This window comes from Chrysoperla carnea, chromosome X, assembly GCF_905475395.1.
Source record: "Chrysoperla carnea chromosome X, inChrCarn1.1, whole genome shotgun sequence".
In the NCBI taxonomy this organism is placed as follows: domain Eukaryota; kingdom Metazoa; phylum Arthropoda; class Insecta; order Neuroptera; family Chrysopidae; genus Chrysoperla; species Chrysoperla carnea.
Window position 1 is genome coordinate 27,299,740 of NC_058342.1, and position 24,466 is coordinate 27,324,205.

At 29.7% G+C, this 24,466-nt stretch overlaps 1 protein-coding gene across 1 annotated transcript in view; it reads right to left on the reverse strand.

The window, feature by feature from the left end:
- LOC123303033 (probable serine/threonine-protein kinase DDB_G0282963) overlaps window positions 1-24,466 on the reverse strand; it is a 51,158-nt gene that overhangs the window by 21,960 nt on the left and 4,732 nt on the right. The window contains exon 2 of the mRNA XM_044886128.1: window positions 21,039-21,639. Within this exon, the coding sequence (XP_044742063.1) occupies window positions 21,039-21,639 (601 nt within the window). The remainder of the gene's footprint in view (window positions 1-21,038; window positions 21,640-24,466) is intronic.

Below are 24,466 nucleotides of genomic sequence, written 5' to 3' on the forward strand. Positions count from 1 at the left end.
AATTTCAACCCTTAATCTACCCTGCTCTTACATCCCTTATATGGACGGTGACACTTAGTTTTTTTCTTTTCTAATTCATTGCTAATATGTTTACTTTCTATTAAAAAGTTATTTTTAATTTGTTTTCATTCATTCCAAATAAAAATTATCAAAAACTTCCAAAATATGTCGTTTTTTGAGATTCCTCCATAAGAGCCAATGTATTTTATATCGATTTTTAATTACCTAAGCTGAAATTTTAACCACATATTCTTTGAGCAAAAGACTACCTGCAAACAAATTTTGTTGTCATGCTCATACATCCTTAAGGGGTAAACTTCAATAGTTTTTGAAATCGCTGGTATACGATAAGTTTTCAATATTTTCCTACTTATTTATTCGACTACTATACTTATACTTTATCTGGTATGTTGTATAAGATCAGAATTAGTTACTAACCTAACAAGTCAACATCAACATCAATATTTTATATGTTTTTATCATTTGTTAGTTTGTTTGAAAGCACATACATACATGCATACATATATAACATACATCGTTTGCATATTGATCATGTATTTATACTTATTCTCTCATATCTAGAATTCTATATATCATCTATATCAGAACACATTCGAGTATACATATCGTATCGGTTTTATGTGGGTGGGTAGAAAAACGGTTTGGAAGATTTACGAAAGTAAAAAAGAATGTTTAAAAGTCAAACGATATAATATTTATAATATTGTCATTGAAAACAGTCTAAACATCTCGATTGGAAATGTAGTAAAAAAATGTGTATAAACTTTTTAAAAAAATGAGAAAAATTTAACTCGAGTGGCGTGTTTTACCTCGAGTGGCGAGGTCTCGATCGTGTAAGTCGAACCAGGATCTCTTAGTTTTATGTCAAGCATCTTAAACTACTGGGTCATACGTGTTCTAACCAAAATGTGTAATTTTTTCAACTATTTTTATTTGCTTTGTTTAAAACCTATTTATTTATTCTTTATATTTCTTTAATTTTTGTATACAAGTGGTAAAAAAGTCTTTCGATTATAATTGACGTTTTGACGATACAATGGCTGAACTTATCAGTCTCGTTGAATACGCCATAGAATTAAAGCAAAAATCTATAGTCGAGTCAATAAAGGCTAAATCTTTGCTAACGAATTTAGTGTAATGGATTGAACATCTTCGTCTTACTCATTAATATTAGTCTTGTAAGTCTTGTTTGATCTTGCATTTGTGTAAGAGCAAGATCAAAGTACAGCACTAAGTATGCTAGACAGAAGAAGATAATTATATAAGAACCAAAACCAATGTGTAAGACAAAGAGCAAGTCATTTTATATCAAATTTAAGTTTTTTTCTATTTAAAAAGTTATATCTCCCACACGGGCAGGGGGGGGGTTATAAAAGGCAAATATATAAATCAATATTAACGAATGAAAACAAACAATTGACTGAGTTAATTGTTGAAATACCATGTATAGACATTGTTGATTATGCAATCGTTTTTTTTTACGTCATGTAAGTAAAGAAAGATAGTCACTCTTAGGTAGTTACAGTCGTGTATATATAACACCACTGTGATGTCACACATACATAACTGTTCCCATATAATACATACCATAATGTTCTAATCTACGTTGCGTCATCACGGATAAACAATGATGTGAACGAAAAAATGTTTCAAACAAAAGTTGTTTATTTTTTTATAAGGAACATTTGTGACATTTAAACTTTTGTCTATCTCTAACGGTTTACAAAATGATACACGATATTTTTTAGCTTGATATCTCTTTTCGTTTTCAAGTTATTGGAAATGGACTAATTAGGTGATTTTATGAACACCTATACCAAAATTTTTTTGCTGGCATCAATATTTTTAAGCGTTACAACCTTGGGACTAAACTTAGTAAACCTTGATATATTTCATATAAAAATGTTATAAAAATTGCTCAAAATTGGTATCTATGCGTTTTTTGGGTCGCTCAATTCATATTTTATGTCAATTTTTAGCTTTACTCCTAAACCATAAAATCACTATAAAGATATTAAAAGGATTTGATATGTGATTTTTATTGGGTTGATTATTGAACTTAACTTTACTGGTACGGATTAACAGCAATATTTAAATTATTTTTCCATTTTTACCGATTTTAACCCTTCTACCAAAGCTATGAGCCAATTTTTCCAGGTCATACATAAAAGTTAGTCTTGTAGACTGATGTACTAGTGTAGTGTTTTTGTTTAGTTTGACCAATATATGATGTACAACAGCTTGAACAGCATAAACAAGCAGTATTAAGTAAGAGTATAAGTATGATGATGAACTAATAAATCTTACTTTAGTTACTTATCATCAGTACTTCAAATAGCTACAGTATTTACCTATGTATTTATCCTGAGTTTGTATCTACTATCTATGTATCTATGCATCTATCTATATGTTGTCTTACTTTGAACTAGTCTCTATCAGGTTGTTACCTCATTTCACTGTCTAATGTTGTATACATGCAAACCTAATCACTGTAATGTTTTATAATAACAGTCGAAATCTATCAAAGCGACACCGCTTATAAGGACAAATCAGTTATTATGACAAATTGCTAAGTTTTATCAAAAATATTTATAACTTTAAAAAATTTAATTTTGTTCTATAATATCCAAATTTTATCCAATTTTCATAAACCGAGAATGTAATTCTACTAAATTTGGGTCATATTTTTTAAATTTGTTGTCAAAATTAACTTAGCTATAATAAATTTGAAGAATGTGGAGCCTTGGTCTCGAAATTAAGCTTATAAGTGATATATAGCGAAAATCTGACATCACAGCTGAAAATTTTGGTCAAAAATTAGTTGGATTCAAAAAAATTCTAATAAGATCGAATCAAATTTGCCTGTCTAATCGAAAAAATCCGAATTTTTTAACTTAATGACGTCATAAAAGTCAAAAAAAATTAATTTTGGTCTATCATATCCAAATTTTGTTTATTTTTTATAAATCAAGTATGTAATCCTACTAAATTTGGGTTATACTTTTCAAATTTGTTGCCAAAATTAACCTAGCTGTAATAGGTTTCAAGAATGTTGAGCCTGGGTCTCGGTATATGGCATATAGCTGATAGGTATCGAAAGACTAACATCACAGCTGAATATTTTAGCCCAAAATTAGTGGGATTTATAAAAATTCTAATAAGATCGGATCAAATTTGTCTGTGTAATCAAAAAAATCGAATTTATTAACTTCATGAAATCATCAAAATCAAAAAAATTCAATTTTGCTCTATCAAATCCAAATTTTATCCAATTTTGATAAACCAAGTATGTAATCCTACTAAATTAATGTCATACTTTTCTAATTTGGGGTCAGAATTAAACTAGTAATAATAAATTTCAAGATTGAAGTGTCCTGGACCCAGAATGAAACACATAAGTGATAGCCTCCAAAGAAGGACTTTTTTTAAGACAGACTGAGGCATTTGTCATTTTCGGGATCATAGGCACTTGAGTCCTCAGTGGAAAAAATTAGCCTGATTGTATGTCCTTTTATTGTCTTTATAACTGATTTTGACTATTCATACATGTATGCTCGCCTTACTATATAGTTTTAGTTATAATTCATATATAAAAGAGATTTAAAACTTTGTACTAACAAATATGCGAGTAGTAATCTTTGTTATAAGACGATTTTATTATGTACTGATTTTATATAATAAAACTCTAAACTCCACGAACTCTCTATACTTCATATTTTATAATACAATACATAAATATCATGATGTGGAAAAAAGAGTTCACTAAGTTACATCAACTTTACCACCCCATCGCACATTGCATTGTAACCACCCTTGTCTGTTTACACGATGCATTTCAAGCATTTATAACAATATTTAGTACCGATAAATCGAAAAATATGCCTTGCAATAGAAAAATGAACTCTGGCGTCAAAAATTTTAACAGCTTGGCCTCTTATCCACTCTGTTGTGGAGTATACTCGCCAAAGTTATTCGAAGTAAAGCTATGGCTCAAAAAAACGATGTTGAAGAAATTAACAAGAGCAACTTGAACTGGTAATCCGTAAAGATAGACCCGGAAAATATAGACCAGAAAAAAAGATTATAATTTTATAGATCCCGAATTTTATTCTAAATACTAGTTCTCAGGGTTCAGTTTGTCGACATACTCGTCTGAGTGGCTCATGTTACCTCTGACTCATGTCGAAAACTGCGAGCAGTCGCAGTGTACAGCCGCAGCAAGTCGAGTGTGTGGTAGTCCTTCACTTCCACTAACTCTGGCGAGGCTAATCCGCAAGAGTGTGGATGAGGAGTAACTGAACAAGAGTTAGATATAAATTCTGTACCAGGCGAATTTTCCGCAAATTTTGATTTTTTATTCGACTTTTTATCACCAAAATTGACTCAAATATGCGTCTTTAAAGCTGAAGCATTTTTTTCATGATATTATATAATCTGAAATACGCGAAGCTCTGAATTTTATCAGCTTTCCTCGGATAATTAAAAAAACCATACATACAATGGCCAAAAATGAGATGATATTACTATAAAGCCTCCTTTTATAAGTTAGAATATTACGTAAGTTGGATGGTTTCCCATTATACCTTGATAGGCTTTAAACGGTATTGATGAAGCATATCAATTATCATTATGTTATTGCCATATTGAAATATCAAATTGAAAAAGAGAAAACAAACAATTGACTGAGTTAATTGTTGTAATGCCATGTATAGACAGTGTTGATTATGCAACAGTTTTTTTTATCCCATGTAAGTAAAGAAAGATAGTCTTACACACAAAGTAATAAGAGTATCTTTATTCTTACTTCCTCAGTAGATATAGCAATAAACTATAAACAAACAAACACATATATAATATATGTGACAAGGAAATTTAAAACAAATACAATAATTATATACATACTATATAATGTTGATAACCTAATTTGCGACCACGCGGATAAACAGTGATGTTTCACCCCTAAGATTTCTGATAATTTGTTTAATTCCCTCGCCGATAGCGAGGCTATTCGTTGTGTGCGTAGTTATGGTAGGGATAATAAAAACGATGCCAGCGCTACCAGTGAAAAATTTTGGCGATAAAGTAGGCTGTTATGACAAATTTGCAATTCTTTACATGTTAATGTTATAGAAAATGTCAAATTAAAATTATTGAAAAACACTAATTAATAAAACTTAATGCATTAAAAATTGTGAAAAAAAGAAATCAAATTGCATAAATATTATTTTTCAAATGTAAATTATCATAATTATTTATTTGAATTTGTTAGACAATAATATTAAGTTTTCAATGTAAGTCATAAATGCAATCCATACAATTATATATGCATCCATACAATTCTATAATTAAAGTAGTGTATCGTTACCATGGGAACGCCTCGAATAAAACTCACGCACAGTGCGAATAGCTGGCAATCTACCTTAAATCAAAATATTATGCCATAATAATTATTTACTGGAATTGAACTGCTGGTAAATTAGTAATATATCAGTTGTAATTTACACTCGTAATAATTAGGTAATTATTAGGTTTTCAACACATTAATGCGATGTACATCACATATGAATGAATCTTAGTTTTAATAAAAAATTTCTTTAGATTTAAAAAAAAAATATATGAATTTTCGGTTAATTTGGTGATTTGATAAATGGTTTACCAAATATCGTTTTCGATTTTTTGTTTATCTGAAATTCTCTTCCAATTGAATCTTGCATGAAATCTATCGGTTTTTATGTATTTGTGGCTTCAATTCACCTTACATAGACAAATTTATAACAATAAGAAGCAAAAATATTTGCAATTACAGGACAGCATTTTTTGGACTATTGATTTAAATTAAAGGATTTTATAGTAAATGGACCCAAAAATCGATTTAGTTTGGCGATGTGACCGAAAATGGACTAATTAGGTGATTTTATGAACACCTATACCAAAATTTTGTTTGTAGCATCAATATTTTTAAGCGTTACAAACTTGGAACTAAACTTAGTATACCTTGATATATTTCACATGTACATGTTATAAAACTTAGTATTCGCAGCGTGAGTTTTATTGGAGGCGTTTCCATGGTAACGATATACTACTTTAATTATAAAATTGTATGGATGCATATATAATTGTATGGATTGCACTTATGACTTACATTAAAAATTTAATATTATTGTCTAACAAATTTAAATAAATAATTATGATAATTTACATTTGAAAAATAATATTTATGCAATTTGATTTCTTATTTTCACAATTTTTAATGCTTTAAGTTTAATTAATTAGTGTTTTTCAATAATTTTAATTTGATATTTTCTATAAGATTAACATGCAAGGAACTGTAAATTAGTCATAACAGCCTCCTTTATCACCAAAATTTTTCACTGAAAGCGCTGGCATCGATTTTATTGTCCCTATCATGACTACGCACACAACGAATAGGTACCTCGATATATTTCATGTATACATGGTATAAAAAAAAAAAACTTTAAAGATTTGAATTTTTTGTGAACATTCTTAGTGTTACCTTGTAAATATACATTCAATGGATAGTATACGTTGTACAGAGGACTGTCATGTGGTGATTTAATTATTTGAATGTTATAAAGGTGATTGTTTTAAAATAATATCTAAGGTAATCTATTCCATCCAATATTAGATTACTAAGTAAGGTTTTGTAGGTATCTAAATGCTTAGAGGTTTTAATAATTTTAAAGGTACAAAACTTTACAGGAGAGAAATAGAACGCTTTTGTGAATAGTTTTGATATGGAATTTACTTAGCTTATAGAAGCTTTCTCAAGTTATAAGATAAAACACTAGAGGTTTGTTATATTGTAGCCATCTAGGATTAAACTGACCATTGATTTTACTTTATATTCTGTTTTTGGTGTTATTAAGTGGTATTTCCATTTTACAGACACCTCATCATGCTTTAGTTGGTTATGAAGTAGGTAGGATTCACCTCTTACCGATGCTACTTTACTTACTACCATCTTTATAATAATTTATCTATACTTTAAGTACCCCTAAATCTATAGCGTTTTGAATAAGGTAGAAAATACTATTTTCTATTTAAAGTAAATATCTTATTTCATTCCTGGTTTTAAACCTTCTTGATCTATCTTTATTAGGTATTAAATTATTTTAAATAGAGTAGCAGTTTTAATAAAATAAATACAGTCAAACTTCGATAAATATTGTGTGTGTGATTTAGATGTAATTTTATTATACGTTATGGATCCAGATCGTACCGTTTAATATAACTACAAATTAATAAGACCTTCAGATTTACTCCAACATCAATTAAATTTAAAGAAAGCCAAATTTGAATAAAATACAGTGAAACTTCGATAAAAAGTACTTTTTTTAGCTTGGTTTCAATAAAAAAATATAAATTGAAGATTGACTGTGTTTGATTTTACCTATGAATTATCTCTATTTTTGCAATAGTGTTTGAAATATAACAAATTTCGTTAAAATTGTTCGAACATTAAGGCAATGTATAGATAAAGATTTGAATTCTTTGACATGTTATTAATTGGTAACTCGATTGTTAACGAAGAGTTTTGTAAATATCTTAATTGTGAAGATAAATAATTCACAAAAAGATGATTATTTTTTATTTTTAGTAATTAAATAATTAGATAAATTCATTTGTGTATTAATTTGGGAGTTCGGTTGCGATCTCAAGGTATGTTTTGTAAGTTTTCAAGTCTTTTATGTCGTATGGTATAAAAACTCCTATGGTTTTTGATTCGTGGATTAAATTTCTAACTAAACCCGGAATAGAAAAAACCCCCTTTACCCGATTGACCCAAAATTGCATACACAGTGTGTCGCATTTAAGATGAAGACATCCTCATATTTCGTTCTTTACACCTATATCGATTTGAAATTTTGCAGTCTTACAGGGTGATGGGGTCAAATTTTTAAGATACTTAACCGAAATCATAACTTTAAACTCAGCCTACTACAAATTGATAAATAGTGTCGATTATTAACCTAGCTTCGTTAGAGATATCGAAAAAAAAAACTATTAGAAAAAGTTTGTTTTCATTGTTTTGATCTGCACTCAAAGTTATTAATTTTATTGAAATATTTGAATACATAACACTATTAAATTATCAATTTGTCCAGTTTTTACATTCCATAGCATACTAGTTATAGAAGTTTATTTTTATACCATGTATATATGAAATATACATAGTATATTAAGTTTACACCCGAGTTTGTAATGCTTAAAAATATTGATAATACGAAAAAAATTTTGGTATAGATGTACATAGAATCGTCTAATTAGTCCATTTTCGGTTGTCCGTCCGTCTGTCAACTCAAAAACGAAAAAAGATATCAAGCTGAAATTTTTACAGCGCACTCTAGACGTAAAAAGTGAGGTCGAGTTCGTAAATGAACAACAATGGGCCATTTTCGTCTTGGGTCTATATACCATATAGACCCTATACACCATAAAACTATCATCCGTCAAGTTATAGCCAAAATAACTCCACGAAACTTGCGATAAGTCACAGAAAATTACCTCTAAGAAAGAAACTGCCACCCAGAGGCGATCATTTGGATGACATATTTTTTCCTGTTAAATAGAGTATACTTAATATTCGACTAATAAACAAATAACAAAGATAATATTACAATTTGTGTCTGTTTTAAAAAAAATTTGGAAACTGAATTTGAATCACTCTTTATATACGCATATAGCATATTACATAATCACCGGTGAATATATAATAAATAGTAAATAAATGTATGTTGTATAGGTAATCAAATAAACGGATTTGGATGAACAACTAAAAATAATCTAAATGATAGATATATTTATTCTATTTTGGATGTAATTCTTTTCTTGTCTAACACACATATGGTACCATCCATTCATTATATTCATGGTTGCATGCAACCAGGGTTGCCTGCACAAAACAAACTTTTGTGGTGGCAAAAGTTTTTAATGGTTGGTGGGTGTTAAGTTTTTTTCGCATGAACACATAATATCAATATGCAATGTTAGCGGGTGCTAGGTTAGATAGGCTGGGATATACTTAGACCACAGGGCTGGGACATACTTAGAAAAAGTGGTGGCACATCCCCGACCCTTACTCCATGAAACATTTGGAGCCGTTTAAGAACAGCCGGAGTACTTTAACATCAACGGATCTCCAGAGAGATCGTCAAAAAAGGCTGATTCAAATGAGTTCATCTCCTCGGAGCCAGAGCTGGACAGTGACGAGAGTTAAACATGGTTTCTTCCTCCTCCTCAAGAGGATCAGTGGTGCAGTGTCTGCAACCTAGCCATTGCTTGCTTATATGTTTTAATTGTATCAGTTTGATATACCATGTGTGTTTGTACTATCTAGGCATATACATATCTGTTTAGTAATGCATCTAAGCGATAGGTATTATATACATGTGTTGTAAGACTACAGATACGATACGACAGACCTTTTGTTGTATGCATGCAGAGAGCGGGATTTTTGTTGCATACTTACTAGTTATCTGTAACTAAAAAACTCCCACTCTCCAAGCGTCTTCCAACTAATGTTCAATACATGTATATAATACATCTCGCTTAGATGCATTACTAAACGGATGTATTCTGTCATACTACAGATATGTATATGCCTAGATGGTACAAACACACATGGTATGCAATTTAACTGAAATTATACGATTCCCGCTTACAAATATACTTTTATCGAGGACCAAAAATCATACAGCTGTAAATTGTACATCAAATTGACTGGAAACAAGTGCAAACATACAATTGATTGAGTTAATTGTTGAAATACTATATGTAGACAGAGTTGATAATGCAATCGTTTGTTTTTGTATGTCATGTAAGTCAAGAAACATAGTCACTCTTCCACACAAAGTAATAACTTCTCACTTTCTTAGTGTCCATAGTAATAAACAAACACATTCATATTATAAAAAAACATGTATACTTGATACAATACAATAAAAGTATGCATACTGTATTTGTTCTAACCTAATTTGCGCCCTCGAAGGTAAACAATGTTTACGAAAAAATATTTCATACTAAAGTTGTTTATTTTTTTATAAGGAACTTTTTTTTACGTTCAAATTTCTATCAAGGTTTACAAGATGGGTTCTACGGACTCAAGACTCATTCGGCCTCATTTATTACGTCCTAAACACGCTATAAAAATTTCAATTTGATATCTCTTTTCGTTTATGTGTTCTCGTATTGAAAGACGGACAACCGGATATGGACTCTTTAGGTGATTTTATGAACACCTATACCAAAATTTTATTCGTAGCATCTTCAAGTTCACTTCGTTCTCCTTAAATTGAGCCCTAGTAAAGCCTTAAAAGATCAAGGATAACAAAGCTCATTTTCTGTATGTATTTTTAAAGAAACAAAATGTGTAATGCTTTTAATTCAGCGGAGTGTACATGAATTTAAGGTTTTATGTATATTTGATTGAGGAAAAACTGTCAATTTCTGTTAGAAAACACACACTTTTGCCCCACAAGCGTCTCTTATCTCAAGACAACCCTGAACGACCCATTGTATAAATGGGTAACGCTCTTCGCTGCTACCATATATCCATTCATATATATGTATATCTAATACAAACAATAATACAATAATGCACTTTAGCTGAACATTATAAAATTTGTTAATACCATAGATTAAAATGTCTGCACTATCCATTAGCGTTAAAAATCATCATACAACAAAGTATGTGCATTCATTCAGTATTATGTGTGGTATAATACTATACTATATGGTAGTGGGGGTAAAAGTGGGGGATGTTGTATGTGTATAGATATATCTAGTATGTGTAGTAGGTTCAATGAGAAATGTGCTTATAATGTAAATGTAATAAAATGATGATATGTGGATGTCATATGAAAATGGGGCCACAAATATTCAGGTTAATAATATCAAATAATAGTAATTATTTAAATACTCTAGATATATTGAGTTGAAATGTATTAGAATTCTGAATTAAAACTGTAAGAAATTTATTGAATTTGCGAATAAATAATAAATATATGTCTTTTAAAATCAATTGGGCTGTGATAATTACTGGTGTAAGATTTGGACAAGGTTTCTTTGAATTACTTTGAATAACGGATTAAAACACAAATTTGAATTCAGTTTTTACCTTCACAATTCGTCGTAGTTCCTTTTCCAAGGAAAATTCTCTCTCAATCCAATTCGAATATATTTTTTTTAAATGTATGATCACGTAAAACTATTAGTTCGAAGTTGGAACCATAAAAATTTAAAATTCGCTCCCGAAGGTACAAAAATAGGGAATGATTAATTGTTCATCTACTATGAATTTTCATCTCTGAACTGATTCTTATGTACTTTCACCAATTTCTCCACTAATTATGGGCCGATTTTGAAAAAATTTTGTTTAATTCAAAGGGTGTATTCTCCAGGTGGTCCCATAATTGTTCATCAAAATCAGGTCAATAGTTTTAAAGATATGGAAAAATACGAGAAGTGACTTTTGTTTATTATATGCGTACGAAGGTAGATCTAAAAATTGACTGAGTTAATTGTTGAAATACCATGTATAGACAGTGTTGATGACGCAATCGTTTGATTGATTTTTTACGTCACGTAAGTAAAGAAAGATAGCCACTCTTCGATAGACACACATACATACATGTCAAACATACATAATTGATATTTTCATATAATATATACTATATAATTTGCGCCCTCACGGATAAACAGTGTTACGAAAAAATGTTTCAAAGAAAAGTTGTTTATTTTTTTATAAGAAACATTTTATATTTAAACTTTTGTTTTATTTCTAATGGTATACAAGATGTTACCACGGACCCAAGACCCAATTGACCCACGCTATAAAAATTTCAATAACTATACCAAAATTTTGTTCGTAGCATGAATACTTTCAATCGTTAAAAACTTGAGACTAAACTTAGTATACCTTGATATATAAAATAGAATCGATGAAAAATGCACAAAAAGTAGAAAATATAAATACTGACTCCAATCGATAATCCCTTTGTCAGTAATTATGCTTTAAATCCAACGAAGCGATTTTCAATCAAAGCGTGATTGTACTCAAGAAAATTATTGATTGGCGATAGTAAAATTTTTATTTACTATTTTATATTTTTCAGCAATTTATAAGTGTGGGGTTCCATTAAGCTAGCAACGAATAACGATGCTATGGTGCTACAATGCTATTTTACATGTTCAAAAGTTATTATATAACAATACAACAAACCTATATATATGTATAACATATTATATAACATATTATGAAACCTAATAAAATGTTCAATAGAATTCATTTTTGGACAAATTGCTTTTTAGGTCATAGGAAAATGGTAATATGACTGAAAATGACGTTCTGACACTTTGTTCAATTTTTCGATTTTCATCACCTTGAGATTAAGTTGATTTTTTTCTATAAAAAGGCACCTTTAAACTTCAACGTAAAATTAATTAGTAACTTTTTTTTTGTAAAATAACGAATACCTTAAGATTGTTTCTGCTTTTTTGTTTAAGACCACCCGAAATTGAAATATTTGGACAACAGTTTAAAAAACCTTTTTCTTTTTGCGACTTCTACAGGGAAAATATTACGACAAAATCGGGCAAAATTTTTTTCTCAAGGCTGCATATTTATAACTATTCTATTTTTTATACCATAAATATGAAATATACCGAGGTATACTAAGTTTAGTCCTAATTTTTAACGATAAAAATTATTGATGCTATGAACAAAATTTTGGCATATTCATAAAATCACGTGTCTGTCCGGTTGTGTGTCTGTCTGTCGTCTGTCCGTCCGTCTGTCATCACGATTACTCAAAAACGAAGAGTTATAAAAAAAAAATGAGGTGAAGTTCGAAAATGAGCACCATAGGTCAATTGGGTCTTGGGTCCCATCTTGTAAACCGTTAGAGATAAAACAAAAGGTTAAATGTAATAAATGTTCCTTATAAAATAAGGACAATAGTAAAGAACTTTAGTTTGAAATATGTTTTCGTAAACATAACTATTTACCCGTGAGAGCGCAAATTATGTGCAACTTATATAGTATGTATTATATGAGAATATCAGTTATAAATGGGTGACATGTATGTATGTGTAATGTGATAGAGTAATCAACACTGTCTATACACGGTATTTCAACAATTAAGCCAGTCAATTGTTTGTTTTCACTTGTTTTGTTTTTTTTTTTAATTTAAACTCAGTTTTCACTTTTTTCTACTCACCAAAGTTATATGTCCCCTTAATTTCGAATATTAACGTGATAGAACGTCTAAAATCGTTAGAATAGTATTTCTTAATTTTTTTTAAGACATTTGAATTGATAACCTGTTTTTAAAAACTTGGAAGATAGTTTGCGGAAGACAGGTATCCTTAATGCAGATTTACATGAAAGTATAATCTTGAAACTTTGTCTAATTTCGTATAAAATGGACATTATTTGTTACAATTTGTCAGATTAAGATTGCAACCGGGTTAATAAAAAATATGTTAGACCATGTATAATAACAGAACGAATGTATATTGTATACTAGAGTGATACCCTCCCGCTTCGCAAGGTTTAAAAGTAAAAATTGATAAAGATTGCTCCCGGTTATCCCTTTTCTATAGCACTCGAAATAATGGTAAGGATTGTTTTACACAGGTAAAATATATTATTTTTTTAAATGTATAATAGTAATTATTCATAGAGTATATCAGAGAAGATGGCCTTAAAATATTTTATATTAACTATTTTTACAGAAATCTGTAATTTATGGTAATTTCAAAAGTCAAATTAAATTACAATTTTGTATTTTTTTTAACTATATCTTTATAAATTATAGTTCATGTGTTATTCTGAAGTATTAGCTATATTGCTGTATAATTTCATTAAAAACCATTCGCTAGTTTAAGCGTGAAAGCGTAACAAACAAAGAAGCGAACAAACAAACATGCATACTTTCGCATTTATAATATATAGAGATATATATGGTATTTAAAACATATTATTCATACGTTAGTTTGGTTCGTTGGTTTGTTAAATAGATAGAATGCGGATAGAAACATAGAACACGTGAAAATCCCAAGGATGCTTCACCACTCAACCGAAATAATCCCTCTAATCTTTTAATCTGTAGATATGTTGGGTCAGCACGGCTAAACTCAACTATATTATATAATACATATTGTAGATTAAAAGTATTATGGAGTTTATAATTACACACATTACATAATTATCGATTTTTCACAAATCATTCGGATCGAAAATAATTGCATACTTTGGTTTTTATTTTTTTTAATTACTTTTGTATCATTTATGAATCGTAACACAAGATTAACAAGTGAAAACACACAATTGACTGAGTTAATTGTTGAAATACCATGCATAGTCAGTGTTGATTTCTTTATCACATAACACATACATACATGTCACACATACATAACTGAATAGTACATACTATAAAATTTCCGCCTAATTGGCGCCCTCACGGGTAAACAGTTATGTTTACGAAAAAATGTTTCAAACAAAAGTTGTTTAATTTTTGATAAGGAACATTTTTTACATTTAAACTTTTGTTCTATCTCTAACGGTTTACAAGATGGGTCCTACGGACCTAGGACCCAATTGACCTATAATGCTCATTTACGAACTCGATCTCTATTTTCAAAATGCTGTAAAATTTTCAGCTCGATATCTTTTTTCGTTTTTGAGTCATTGTGTCCACAGACGGACGGACGGACGGACAACCGAAAATGGACTAATTAGGTGATTCTATGAAGACCTATATAAAAATTTTGTTCATAGCATCAATATTTTTAAGCGTTACAAACTTGGGACTATTGATGATACAAACAAAATTTTGATATAGGTGTTCATAAAGTCTGTCTGTCTGTCCGTCTGTAAATCTGTCTGTCAACACGATAACTCAAAAACGGAAAAGATATCAAGCTGAAATTTTTGTAGCGCGCTTAGTACGTAAAAAGTGAGGTCGAGTTTGTAAATGAGCAATATAGGCGAACAGGGTCTTGGGTCCGTAGGACCCATCTTTTAAACCGTTAAAGATAGAACAGTTTAAATGTAGAAAATATTCCTTATAAAAAAAACAACTTTTGTTTTAAACATTTTCTTGTAAACTTCACTGTTTCCCCACGAAGGCGCAAATTAGGTGTAAAATTTATAGTATGTATTAAATGGGAATATCAGTTATGCATGTGTAGCTATCTAAGAGTGTATATCTTTCTTTACTTACGTGACGTCAAAAATTTTAAGATTGCGTCATCAACACTGTCTATACATGGTATTTCACCAATTAACTCAGTCAATTGTTTGTTTTTACTTGTTTTTTACTAAAAAATTTTATATACATGCAATATTTTTACACAAATTGTTAAAAGTTGTCAAAAATTTGCAAATTTGTACAAATATATATATATATATCCTGAAAAAGGGCTTAAAAAACCTTGTTAAAGAGCTTTATTAGCTTTTTGAGGTTAATTTTCTTTTGATTTTTATATATTAAGGTCCGTGACCTTAAAATATCTTTAATAAAACTTCAAAACCTGAAACTTTACGTTGGGATACTCTTGGTTTCATATTTTAAGGAAAATACACTAATAATAAATTGCAAATTTGCTTGAACTAAACGGTTTACGTAATTTTGTGAAGAGAAAAAAGTTTTGGCTTACTTATAAAAAATTGTTATTGAAAAAATGTATAAATAATCTATATATGTTTTTTCTATATCTATTCGAAAATAGTACACGTATTCGAGATTAGACTCTTGAAAGCCTATTATCTACAGTGCAGTTAATTAGTCGGGGTACATGGAAAAGTTGGGAAACTGCACCGATTTTATTGAAACTTTTTGTGACTAATTTAAAAGACCCGAAGGAACATTCAGCCAACTTCACCTATCTGGGGCATAAGATCCCAGTGAGAGTCATCTGTAGCCCAAAATTTATTGGAAATTCATATTTTGGCTTTAAATTGTTATCTAGTAGATATTTTTGATCGATGAATACGAATTCGATGTCAGATTACACGGACAAGAAGTTTCCTTTAAAATCCGTGTTGTTTTCCAATTTTTCCACTATCGACCCTGTGTTCCGGCTTATTCAATGTATTTCACCTGCATATTGAAAGAAAATTTTATCGTTTCGAAATATTTTAAATTTTTTCATTCCTTTTTATCAATTATCTACCTGGAAAAAAAACTAAAACTAATCGAGATCAAAACAAGTGAAAACAAACAATTGACTGAGTTAATTGTTGAAATACCATGCACAGTCAGTGTTGATTTCTTTATCACATACAAACATGTGACACATACATAACTGATAATCAAGTATAGTACATATTATAAAATTTCCGCCTACTTGGCGCCCTCACGGGTAAACAGTGATGTTTACGAAAAAATGTTTCAAACAAAAGTTGTTTAATTTTTTATAAGGAACATTTTTTACATTTAAACTTCTATCTCTAACGGTTTACAAGATGGGTCATACGGACCCAAGACCCAATTGACCTATGATGCTCATTTACGAACTTGACCTCACTTTTTACGTCCTGAGTACGCTGTAAAAATTTCAGCTCGATATCTTTTTTCGTTTTTGAGTTATCGTGTCCACAGACGGACGGACGAACGGACAGACAACCGGAAATGGACTAATTAGGTGATTTAGTGAACAACTATGACAAAATTTTTTTCCTAGCATCATTATTTTTAAGCGTTACAAACTTGGGACTAAACTTAATATACTATGTATATTTCATATATACATGGTATAAAAAGTAGTAATTCACAAAAATTTTTATTTTATATTACCTTAGTGAATATCGGGGGGCCGCGGGGGGGGGGGTTTAGTAAGGGAAGAAATTTTCCCACTAAGTCGCCCGCATTTGCTCATACTACAATATAATTCCTTAAAATTAACATTTATATTAATCTTGAAAGTTTCAAACCTAGATAAAGAGAAATAATGATGTTGCAAGATAATACTTTACAAAGATGGGGTGATTAATTATATTTAAAATATATTTTATTTTAATATTCATAAATCTTAATCTTTTAAAATATACCTCCTAGTTGACTGACTAAACTTCAATTTATACAGGATTTCATTGTTCCCACATAAAAATCGAGAATCACAATAAAAGAAAATACCTAGTGATAATGTAATGTAATTTTTAACCGACGTCAAAAAACGAGGAAGTTTTATGTTCGAAGTTCGATGTTGTATGTATTTTGTATGCATGTTCACCGATTTTGAAATATTTTTGTTTTAGGAAATGGTATACTCTCTAGATGATCCCATAATTGTTTCATCAAAATAGGTTCAGTAGTTTTTAAGGTATGGACTCACACATTTTAGGACATGGTGACTTTGTTTATTACGTACGAAGGTAGACGGACTTAAAATCACTAAAAAGTACTTTGTAAAAAATAGAATTAACGAAAAATTCACAAAAATTTTAAAAATAATTTTAGAGTACTGGACGCCAATGAATCGATTTTTCGCTTAGAATATGGTTTGTTTCGACTTTGAAGCGTCGTTTCTGAGAAAAAAAATTATGTATTGGATCCTTGGAGGTAATTAAAAATTTACGTTTTTGGTTCATTTTTTGTCGGTTCTAATTCTTGCCAAAAATTTTCTTTATATATAATGGATTATGAGATATTTTTCCTAATTGTCTGGGTATTTTTTATTTATTTTCTTGTAAACAGATATTTCACCAACCAATACTTGCAATTTCATCAACGTGCAATGACATTCAAAGTGTAAGCACCCCCTCCCCTCCGTCACATATATGACAAAATCGTATCACTTTCACTAGTGCATCAGGATACGAGCACCGATGTGATTAAATAGGCTTGGGTTTGTATTTTACCTAATTACAAGCTTTTATTTAGTTCCACCTGTCCCGTTGTCTGTCTGTAATCAAATCTTGCAAGTCAAATTTGATCCACTTCCCGGTTTCCGATTGAGCTGAAATTTTGTATGCACGCTTAGTTTGCATGACAATGCATGGTCAAGTTGTGGAGTCCTGATACTTTTTAAGGGATAATTTTATCTATGAGTCACTCATACCCGACTATTTGTAAAAGCTTGAGACGCTCATTTTAAAATATCAAATATGATTCGGAGAAGATTATCGATTGATCTATTGTCAAGAAATGCAGCTTAAAATGATCACTGAACTGTGATAAAGAAATTTATATCTCTGATATATCATAAACTTAAGCTAGAAAGGTATCGATTGTTGTATTTTCGTTAAATCTAGCCTAGAAATTTATTGAAATGTCATAGTGGTTTATATATGATAATGAAGTTTATGTCTCTGATATACGTTTATAGCTAGAAGATTATCGATTGATCATATGGTCTTACGATAATCAATATTTGTAAGTTTGTAAAACAAATTCGTTTATATAAGCTAAACCAATGTCTCTATCAGTACTTAAATGAACCTATGTTGGGTTGGTATACATGTGATTCGTGTAAAACGAATCTTACTTACACTCGATATTTTTACCCACAGTTGTATATTTATTTAAAAATCTGTACTATACTGATATTATTTCGAAAGTGTTTCTCATTTTTATGAACTCAAAAATAGACAAAAATAGACAAATGTTGTTTATTTTTTGATAAGGAACATTTTTTACATTTAAACTTTTGTTCTATCTCTAACGGTTTACAAGATGAATCCTACGAACCCAAGACCCAATTGACCTATGATGCTCATTTACGAACTCGACCTCACTTTTTACGTCCTGAGTACGCTGTAAAAATTAGGTAATTCTATGAACACCTATAGCTTGGCATCAATATTTTCAAGCGTAACAAATTTGGGACTAAACTTAGTATACCTTGCATATTACATATATGCGTGGTATATAAACTTTTCACAAAAATATTGATGAAACAAGAAGTGAACAGCTGAATTCGTGTACAACGGATAACTTATATATGGTAAATACTTTTAAATATATACACATATAGATTAGAATATTCAAGAGAGAGAGGGTAACAATGATCCGCTTTTGTGCTAATCCTAATATAAGGATTAAATCGGGTAAGGATTAAGTCACTAGAGTATTGATATGAATTATTATTCGTCTATGCATTAGTTAGACACATACAAACTTAGTGTATACGAATATATTATACGTAAGGAAAATGATGTGGAATTATAAATAAAAACTGATGTAAGAAAGCCACATAACCTCCATACATAAGAAGAACTATTATAGCATCAGGACGTAAAAAGTGAATTAAAGTTCGTAAATGAGATAACTTGTGTTTGAAACATTATTTCGTAAACATCACTGTTTACACGTGAGAGCGCAAATTAGAACAAAATTTTGGTATCCATTTTCTCCAAAATTGTGAAAGATAGAACGAAACAAAAAATTCGAATTTTTTTTTGAAATTTTTGAAAACCAAATAAATGGCAGCCGCCATAAATAAATACATTCTAATTTATAAAATAAAAATGCAAGCACTAACATTTAACACTTTCTATATAGAGTATTTCGATAATTAACTGAGTCAATTGTTAGTCATCACTTGTTTTTATTTAGCATTTAAATTTTCAAACCAATTTTCGATGATTAACGTAAATTAAGATCAATGGTCAAAAATAGGAAACCACCTAAAAATACTACAATATCTGTAGGAACATGTATACAGAGGTGAATAAAATAAATCTGTAACAACCCTGTCCCAAGAATGACTCATCATTTCATCCTTAATAGTTTAAAGAAGGGTTAGTAAGATCCGTATACCAAATCACGTACATACCTAATGTTTCTTAATCTTTCTTCACTGCAATTCAAAATAGTTTCAATGGGTTCAGAGGGTTTCATCGTATTACAAATAATAATCATAAATAGACAAAGTGCATGTTTTAGGGTTCCGTTGTGTATACTTATTTTTATTGTTCTCATGGAAATTTTTGTTACGTATCTGGTCGCATGGTGTGTTGATAAATAGATCTTTAAAGTGGATGAAATGGGCTTCGACCTTTTATAAGAAATGTACCCGAGACTGATTTAACTGAGTGATGAAAATATTTGTTTTCACGTATCTGATCGCATGGGGTGTTGATAAATAGATCTTTAAAGTGGATAAAATGGGGTTCGACCGTCTATAAGTATAATTATTCATTGTATAATTTAATAAAATCTAGCTTTTATAAGAAAATGTGATTTTATCCTTATATCTCCGGCCACCTTTATCGCAGGAAGATATATAAGCTTAAAATACGGTAAAGTTTCATCAAAATCCATCCAGTAGCTTTTTCGTAAAATCTTAACAAACAAATATACATTTGAATTGATAATAGTTAAGATTCTTGATATTGATTTATCGATTTATCTAAGCAGTTTATCTACAGTAACAATTTCATAAAATCGAACTGCCCAGAATTTATTTTGTTCGATTTATGGATGTGAATGAACCATATCTCCAAAAACATGTGCAAAAGGAAAAACCAGGGGAAAATAACCTTATTTCAGCAACAATCATGAATGAAAAAACTGTAATTAGGCCTGGAGTAGCTTTAAATATATTCAAAAATCAAATTTTTATTACATTTGTTTCAAATTCTTGTGTACTTTTTATGTCAAATTTCCTTTAACATGATATTTTAAATAGCTTTTGCTATATTAACACATCATACATATGCGGACGAGACTTTTCACTTCAATGGACTACGCACATAACGTATTTTTATTTAAACAAATAGAAGAAACGCAAAAATTACACAGAAGCCAGGATTCGAACCCAGGTACTCTAGACATCCTCTCCGCCACTACTCTTATACGGAAATGGCCTAAGTACTATTGTAATATGTTCGAATATCGGCTGTTTAAATTATGTACAAACAATTTCACACTGCTAATATAACATTGTGTACTTTTATTCGATTGATAAATTAATCGATATTTTGATTGATTAATAGCAGTTATTTTATAAATTAGATTAAAATTAAGATAAATGAAAAAAAAAAATCTTACCACATGCATTCTTCGACAAATCATAACAATTATTATTACTGGCATTGATCCTTAGATCATGATCTAAATCCTCCTCATCATTTTCGTAATTTTTCGCGACTTTATTCGTATTAATTTTACAAATCGACGTCGACGACGAAGACGAACTCGACGATGACGAAGTCGGTAATGCTGGTAACGGTGATGTTGACGTAGTAGTTTGTTGATCTCCCTCGTCATCATCCCCACCACCTGTACCTGTACCTGTTCCCCCCTCAGTTTGATTTTTTTTACAATCACCATCACAATTCTCACTACTGTTATTATTTAATTCATGTGTTTTATTGTTAGTTCGTAAAGTCACTGTTAACGTATTCGGTAACACCGTTTCAGAATTTGTAATTGTTGAGCGTATACGTGATGATTGTTGCTGTTTATATTGTTGTTGTTGTTGTTGTTGTTGTTGTTGTTGTTCAGGTGTGTTATCCTCATTGGTGTGTAGGGTAGACATGGGCGGAGACTGTTGTTGAACGTGTTCAACCTTCGCTGTAGATGTTTGCTGTACTGTTGTTGAAGTTTGTTCAGCTGGTGAAGTTGTACGAGTCAATGCCAATGCTTCATTCTATAACACAGTTTTCTATGTAGAAATATTGAATTCCGCAGTTATCTACTATATAAGTATATACGTACTAACTCTACATACTACCGATGTATATATATACATATATACTTTTCTTCTAGTAATAATTGTGTATTTATATAAAGGTATATACTTGTATGTATATACTATGTATAAAAGTTCTATGTATATACTTATTAGACCACCTACAAAATATCTAAGTATCATCCTTATTTCTAGGTTTAGTAAAGTGTATCATTCGAAGTATATACGTTTATATAAAAGGTAGAAAGATTTATATATTGTTATTAACATTCTAAAATGAATATAAAAAAAAACAGTGCAAATGATTGTGTCTTGTATTATATAAAGCGTTCATTATTTTTGTTTATCATAGTTTATCCTACTTATTTTTCTTAGAAATGTTGTTGTTGTTGACATTTAAACTAAAAATCATCCTTCTTCGGGGTGCTTAAACCCAACTTTTGGGCTTAAAAATAACAAATTAGAATTTAAAAAAAAAAATTATTACATCGTGAGTAAGTTTGGAACTGATAACCTTCCGCATGAGAAGCCCATACTCTAACCACTACACCAACTCCTTGTTGAAATTAATATTAATATTACAAAATAATATTTTTAAAGAAAGAATGATAAGATTATCAATCGTTTGTCCTGGTGATCCTGATTAGGATACTAGGACAAAGTTTATATCGAAGGTAGAAGATTTATATATTGTTATTACCTGACATTCTAAAAGAAATCAAAAAAACTAGTGCAAATGATTGTGTTATTTATTATATATTTCGTTTATTATTTTTGACAACCATAGTTTATCCTACTTATTTTTCTAAGAAATTTTTAAGAATTACAATTTAAACCCGGGAAAAAAGGCAATTAGTTATAGCGAAGGTTACTTTAAGGATAGTGTTTAAAAGAAAATACGCAATAGATAAAAGCTACAGATTTAATCGAATTTATTGTTAAATATCTTGTATGTTCGATATCTTCTACTTATTGATATTTTTATTCGTTATTAAGGATCTATGAGTATGACAAAAATGTTTGATTGAAGCCTGTTAGGTACAAACTTTTGATTGGCGTGAAACATTCTTTCATTGGCGTTAAACTTTATTACTTTTTTAAGAATCCCCTTAAATATTAATTAGTGGAGAAAAAATTTGTAAAGAAAAGCAGATATGAATGGTTAATGCTACAATTGAACTTCAAGCACTTCGATTATACCCTTTAATCTATCGATTTGAAACTTGTTTATGTTATAGGTATTCATATTCTTGCTGCCCAGGGTTTTTTATTTATGGAACATCCTGTTAATTTTCTCACTTTTCATTGTTCACGACCAGGTACAGCGGAATAAGAAAAAGTACCTGGGTGTGAACAACTGGGAAAATTTACAGGACTTACAAGAAATAAAAGCGATCGAGTAAAGGGAAGTTCAATAGTAACTTTAACCATTCTTATCTGGAAAACCGCTTTTCTTAATAAATTTTTTTTCTACCATTTTTTGCCAATATTACTAAAGTAATATAAGATAACCAATTTTATATCATCGTCATGTTAATCGGACAAATAGAAATAGGTTAAAATCGACTTCTAAGATTTTATTACATTGTTTGTTTGTAGGGTAGAAATGATTGGTCTAAATAAATGTAATTAATAAAATATTACGAATAATTATCTCGTTGATAGTATTTCGGACCAAATAAACTATTTACTTTTCTCCTTAGGTTTAATTTTTGTATTATACCATTATATTATCCGTGGGTGGTCATTACGAGACACCATATATAGACAGTTTAGTTAAACCGTGATAAATAACATCAAATCCAATGAAAAAAAAATTAATTAATTAATAGCTATAAAACACTCATGACGATTTCTTTTAATTATATTATTTAACAATCAAAGGTGAATTCCTTATCTGATTTCGCCTCTTTAGGAAATATAAATGTTCTAAATCACTTAAAACTATTTAAAGGGTCTTGTAGACGTTTCATATTTTTATCCTCTTCCAAAGTTTGATAAATCGATACTATAGTCGCTCTAGGAGTCTCGAATAAAATATAAAATTTTGAACTTTCAGAATTTTTTCGCGAACACCAAGGGCTTTATCAAAACTTTATAAGAAATCAATCTTGCATAAAATTTATAAAAAAGGAATTTAGAAAAATATATTGTTTGAATAAAAAATTGAATTATCGAAAGAATAATCTAACTAAGAATATCGAAAAGCCGGATAAGCTGGTTTTTGAAATTTTAATGTTGGGATAACAGTAGACGATTCATAATTGAAAGTACTGTACTTTTAAATTAACAGTTTCGCTTGATGAATGAGAAACTTCGCGGGAGGCCTGGATGAAAATTATGTATTCCAGAAATTTAGAAAGCATGATCGAGACCAAGGAAAACTATGGAACAGGGCTCTGTCTAGGAGACGTTAATTTTATTCCAAAGATAGCTTTGGATAAACAAAATTACAGCTTTCGATATTTCGAAAACCCATGCAGATATCGAACAATTTTATTCTTATTTTCAAGCAGGAATTATAAAAAAATTCATCATTAAAGTTGAAAATAAGATAAAAATAATTTCAGCCCTAAATCTAGCCTGCTCGTACATTCTTTATATGGATGGAGACACTTGGTTTTTTTTCTTTTCTATGTTTACTTTCTAATAAAAAATTTTTTTATTTGTTTTCATTCGTTCCAAGTGAAAATTATTAAAAACTTTCAAAATATATCGTTTTTTGAGATTTTTCTATAAGAACAATGTATTTTATATCGATTTTCATTAATTTTTTTCTTAATAA